The following is a 5,679-nucleotide window of genomic DNA, read 5'->3' as shown; positions in this document are numbered from 1 at the left end:
CCTCCCACTTGTTCACTCCTTTGCCCAGAGGCCAGTGTGGGAGAGAGTGGAGGGAGTGGGCCGGGTCCCACCAGGCACTGTTCTCTGTCCCTCCTCAGCATGTCTGGCCCCAGGCTGTCTCATGAGGTAACCATTTGTTTGTTTGTTTGTTTATGGGGCACCGAGACCACCCCTCCCACCCCCTAACCGACACAGCTGCTGAACTGCTGACCTCAGACTTGGTCATATACACACTCATGCTCACACCAGGTACATCCCTTTCTCTTCCTGGCACAGCAGCAGCCAAGCCCTAGAACCACCTTATTTCAGGCACCAGAGACCGCCCCCCCCCCACACACACAGACCAGGCAGAGGGCTGGGGGGCAGGAACCCCTTAGCCCAGGAGGCTGAATCCCAGGGGCTCCTCTCTACCCCCATATGCCAGGCCACCCAGATTCTGGTTTCCCTGTCACCCAATCTGGCCAGCCCCCTCCATCTGGCCCCTGGAATCAGGTTTCTAAGGGCCCAGGCTGGCTCAGAGATGGCCTGCATGCCTGCAAGGAGGAGCAAAGACTGGCCTCTACCCTACCCCTCACAGGCCCTCTCAGGGCTTGAGCCCCCTCATGGGGCTAGGGATGCACATTCCTCGTGCTGCTTAAGCCCCCTTATCTGTCCCCCTGCCCATCAGCCTGAGTGCTGACAGAGGCCCAGACCCCTTGTTTTGATGCTGATAACCTCCTGGGATGGCCCTCCCCCACCTTTAAGGACTGGGAACGAGCTTGGTGTTGGGAGGTCCTCTTCTAGGAAGGCATTTGGGGCCCAGGCCTGGGCTAGTCCCAGGGCCCTGGGAAGAGCAGGATCCCACATTTCCTCACCCTCCCCCAGGCCCAGGGCCACCCTTTGTGCTGCCACAGTGCCACCTGGTGGTCCCTAGGGGAATGCCACCCCAGCAGGGAAAGAAGCCACACAAATGAGCTGCAGAAAAAACTCCACACCACTTTATTTCAACCTTTATCCAAAAATGTAAAAAAATGTTAAAAATGTGTAGTCCTGAGCTTCAGATGCTGACCTCCAACCTCACAGGCAAGTGGGGAGAGAGGGTCAGGATGGAAGTTCAGAGTTCCTCCCACTCCTGAAGAAAAGGGAAGCTCTGGATGTGGTACAGGATTAGAACACCAGGGCACTATGGAGAATGGGACCCCCTCTCTCCTAGCACCAGACCAAACCCCACCCACCCCACCCCACCACTACCCATCCTCTTCAATGGAAAAGACACAAAATTCTTGAAACTTGTACAGGAACCTGGTGCATGGTGCATGTGGCAGGCAGCTAGCTGACCTGAAGAGAGCAAACAAGGGGTCAGCATCTAGGTCCAAATCTGCTCCTCCTGTCCCCTCCCAGGCCCTGGTGGGCATGCCTCCCACCCAACTCACCAGGGAGGGTTAGAACCTGCCCCCCTGCTTCTTGGCAGGCAGGATGGGGCACAACTCAGCTTCCTCCTCCTCACTGCCCTCTTCTTCGCTCTCTTCCTCAGAAACATCATTGCTTATAGTAACTGGTAGACACACAAGCAGTAAAGGGAGGAAGAGAAGTTAAAGCCATACCCCCTTCATACTACAGGTCATTTATTCATGCCCTGTGGCTCTAAGCTTGTAGGGACCCTGACCTCCCAGAACTTATGGTCTAGGTGGGAAAAACCTCAGATACTAAACTAGATAACAAAGAGCCAAAGGAGTCCACACCACTGGAGCTAAAAAAGCCGAGACAGGTTCCATGAAGAACGGCTTGAGTAGGACAGTAAGTGGAGGGCACAGCATACAGAGTCTGTATAGGAACCGCACTGGGAGATAAGGCTGGGGTGGGGTAGGAGTCCTGATGGACAGTCTACTGGAGGCAAAGGAGAAGACTCTCACCAATCTGGTGCCGCCCAGTGATCCGCACAGGGCCAGAACCTGACTTCAGGCGGAAGGTTACAGGTGGTTGGAGCTGGAAGTCATCCAAACTGAGCTGGGAAGAAGACAAGGATGAAGGTCTGGCCCACCCCATCTTGTGAGAAATCCTGAAGTCCTCAATTCCTATCTCCCAATCCCCCAAGGGAACTCACCATGGGTTGGCAGGACAACTTGAGGTTGGCCACAGGGACTGCGATCTCCTGGTGGTCATGATTCCGGGCCACGACTTCTACCACATTACACTCATCTTTGGCCCCCTCAGTGAGGCAGAGCTGGGAAGGGTACACAGGGCCTCAGAGTCTCCCCAGTGAGGGTGGAGACCACAAACGGAGGCATCTACCCTACGACTTGCCCAGCCTCAGGGGTCCCTGGATCACCTGGCCAGGGGACCCCCATGTGGGGGTTAAGCAGAGGAGGTGACTCCCAGTAAAGCGGGGGAGGGGAAGAGACACGCGGGTAGAGGCCCGCTCAGGTCAACCTATTCCCCGCCACTCCCCTTACCCGCCCCTTACCATGGTCAAAGCCAGCACGTGCTCCGCATCATCCTCTTCCTCTACCTTGAAGGTGAAAGAGCGGGTATGGCCTGAGAGCTCACAGCCTGGAAGAGAGAACAGGGTGAGTGTGCGGGGGCGTTTCTCCGAATCCCGTTCACGTGCAGCCATGGGCTGACCGGCCATTCACACGCCCGCTCCTCAGGAAAACCTGGAGCGCTCGGCCCGGACCCCGCCCAGCACGACTAGGGCAGGGGCCTGGCTACCCCCTTCCGCTCCAACTGCCGCGTGTGAGGCCCCCTCCGCCCCCACCCACGTCCTGCACCCATCTGCTTTCCTGTTCTTCAGCCCTGCCTCTGCCCCCGCACCACCCTCAGCTCCTCCTTTCCTCAATACCGAAGAAAAAACTGTCCATAGTGACCGGGGCAGGGACTCGCAGACCGCCGAACCCCCCGGCCCGGGCTCGGCTCTCCTGACTCAGAAAGGCTAAGGCGGCGGCAGCGCCGGCGGCCATGCTGCAAGGGCCGTCTGCGGCTCCGCCCCCGACACGTACAAAGCCGGGGACTCGTTGGGGTTCCGGCCCCGCCTATTAAAGGAGACGCTCGCGAGGCGCCCCCGGTCAGGGGCTCCATCAGCCCAGTCTTGTTCAGGAGCCTCAGACCTGTTGCGTCTGTGAGACCGCAAAGAGAGCAAGTAACATCACAAAAGCATCAACTTGGGACTAACGTTAACGTCCTTGCTCACTTCAAGACTTTCTGAGGGCGGTTCCTGCCTCCATTTTCTCTAGTTCTGCACTCTGTCTAGTGTCCCCTCTCCCAATCCAGGGTAAGCTTTCGTCAAAGAAGTATCTGAGAATGGAAACCTTTCCAATTCCCCCAGCAAAGGCGAGATACAGTGCAGCGTTTTTCCTATAAAAGCGAATACGCTCAGATTTGCCTTCCCTTCAAGGGAACCGAGGAGCCTGAAGGAAGACTTTCAGCTCCGGGTACTTTGTATCCCCACCACTCCATCCTCTCCTGGATGTACTCCCTGCTCTTAACAACCCTTCAGCTCACTATCCAGATGGTGGCGTATCTTCACTGAACTTCAGATGCTGGCTGGATGCTGGTGCTTGCTAGCACAGGACGTTAGCTCAAGCGTGGGACTAATTGCTTATCCTGACAGAGGCTGGCTAGTCCAGGAACATCTTTCTTAGACTCCCGCCTCATAATTTGGGCTACGCCCCCAACTTTCACCTTCTGACCAAATTAACAGGCAACTGTGTTCCTTATTCTATTAGGTGGCAGGAACTCACTCAAACTAGCTGCCCTAATTTACCCCCAGGTTATAATTGTGGCAAGAGGGTGGCTTAGCCAAAGCCAGTCTTTTGTTTTGCCTTGAAGAAAATATGGAAAGCAATCTTTTAGTGGAGATGGAAGTGGGAGAGAACTGCCTTCAAGATCCAGTCCCTAACTTGGAACAGCTGTGGAAAGGAGGAACACTTGCTCGGGAATGCAAGGGCAGGAGAAAAGGTAAGAGGCAGAAACAGGAAGGAGGTTTACACAGTACACGACCACACACATTCACTTCAAGTTTTATTTTGCCTCTTGTATGGTCTTCAGATGGTTTTACAGTTCGTTTTCTACAGGAACTGAGCTGTGATCTAAACAATCAATGGAATACCACCCAACCGTAATAAATAGTCGTAACAACAGAAGATAGATAGCATAGCACTGAACAATCCTAGCGGCGTGGACATGTTTCATAGTTAGCTCTGTGACCAGAACACCAGCCAAACTTATTAAAAGCCAAGATAAAGCTGCAGCAAACTTGCTAAAAATCCTGATTCCACAGGATGACGACCATGGAATGAATCCTCCAGATAAAATGCTAGAACTGTCCACTAGTGTACAAAATGTACTTAAAAACCAAATGACATTAAGCCGTTTTAAACAGTATCTTGTAGCGATCTTCCCTTCATCTCAGCCCTTGAAAACGCAAACTTGGTTCCCCTCGTCCAACATACCTTACATATCCTGCTATCAATTGCAGGTTTCTAACCCTGAATGTGAAGAGGCCTCCTTTGTTCATCTCACCCATTCACACTCACAGGCTTTGGTTGAAAGTCACTAAGTACAATGCTTTTTACAAGACTCTCTTTTCAAAGCCCACACTGATGGAAATCTATGAAAGAAAATATGTTTTAAATTTCCTTCTCCTTGACCCTCCCCGCTCTCAGCTCAAAGTTAAACTGCTGATACAAAACTGCAGGGAAGCAAGATAACAAAATACTGTTAACCATCTATGGAGAAGCCAGCCAGCCATGATTAAAAAAATGAATCCTGCAGAGATTACCTGCTAGCCTCATGCTCAGAACCCTTAAACACACCAAATCTAAAATAAAATACTTGAAAGCTTTCAGAACCTGTGGTTAAAGGAAAGAGAAAAGGGTAACCGTAAGTCATTGGTTAAAGTGTGCTCATTCTTTTAAATTTGATATAAACATGCAAGAACTAAAGACTCTGATTTAATAAAACCAGTAGTAACAGGTCTTGAAATTAAAGGACAACTGACCTGTGCGCAAATGGGATCAATCAGTCCCTGAACCCTACTTGCCAGAAGTCAAAACTAACATTTCACATGCTGACCTGAATTGAGGTTAATTTCCAGAAGTGACGGCACTTTGCAACAGACTGAGTCTCATGAAGTTAGACTCTGGTACCCAAAGTGGTCATGGCCTAGCCCTAGGTGGGAGGCACTTCGAAAATAATAAAACTTCTAAAAAAACAAAGACAAAAGTAAAGAAAATACACTTTCCACTGATTTACATATTCAAAGTGCCATCTTGAATCACACCCTTTCATTTTCAAAAGGAAAATTACAAAAACAGTAAACACAAAGGATAGTCAGGTTACAGCTAGTTTAGTTTATATACAAAATAATTTACAAGTTTGTCACTTTTAGGCTTTTGCCACAAACAACTGCACATTTGTCCCTACAAAGCACAATATGCCTGAACCAATAATGGTCACGAGACAACTGGCCAAGGCTTTACAAAAAGCAGAAAAACCGCCCAAATTGAAATCATTTATTCAGCTTAAACTATGCCATAACCATCCCACTCAGACTCTCCACCCTGAAGCCTCTGAAACCAAATCTTTCTCATCTTTGCCATGTCCCCAAAGAATGAGGTACATTTCATTTAATAAGCCAAGGAGGATGACAAATGATTTTGATTACTCTTAGGTAAGAAATGCAACCACACTGGATGCAGAAAA

At 50.8% G+C, this 5,679-nt stretch overlaps 1 protein-coding gene across 1 annotated transcript; it reads right to left on the bottom strand.

The window, feature by feature from the left end:
- Positions 1-955: 955 nt before the first annotated feature.
- Positions 956-2,951, bottom strand: NPM3 (nucleophosmin/nucleoplasmin 3). The gene is made up of 6 exons (XM_060033591.1): positions 2,819-2,951; positions 2,444-2,529; positions 2,084-2,203; positions 1,893-1,986; positions 1,413-1,534; positions 956-1,317 (listed from the first exon to the last, which is right to left on the bottom strand). Exons 1-5 carry the CDS (start codon positions 2,934-2,936, stop codon positions 1,422-1,424), a joined length of 531 nt encoding a protein of 176 aa, XP_059889574.1. The 5' UTR covers positions 2,937-2,951; the 3' UTR covers positions 956-1,317; positions 1,413-1,421.
- Positions 2,952-5,679: the final 2,728 nt, after the last annotated feature.

This window comes from Delphinus delphis, chromosome 16 (assembly GCF_949987515.2).
Source record: "Delphinus delphis chromosome 16, mDelDel1.2, whole genome shotgun sequence".
Classification (NCBI taxonomy): Eukaryota; Metazoa; Chordata; class Mammalia; order Artiodactyla; family Delphinidae; genus Delphinus; species Delphinus delphis.
The sequence above is the reverse complement of the archived record's forward strand: the minus strand, read 5'-3'. Positions and strand labels throughout refer to the sequence as shown.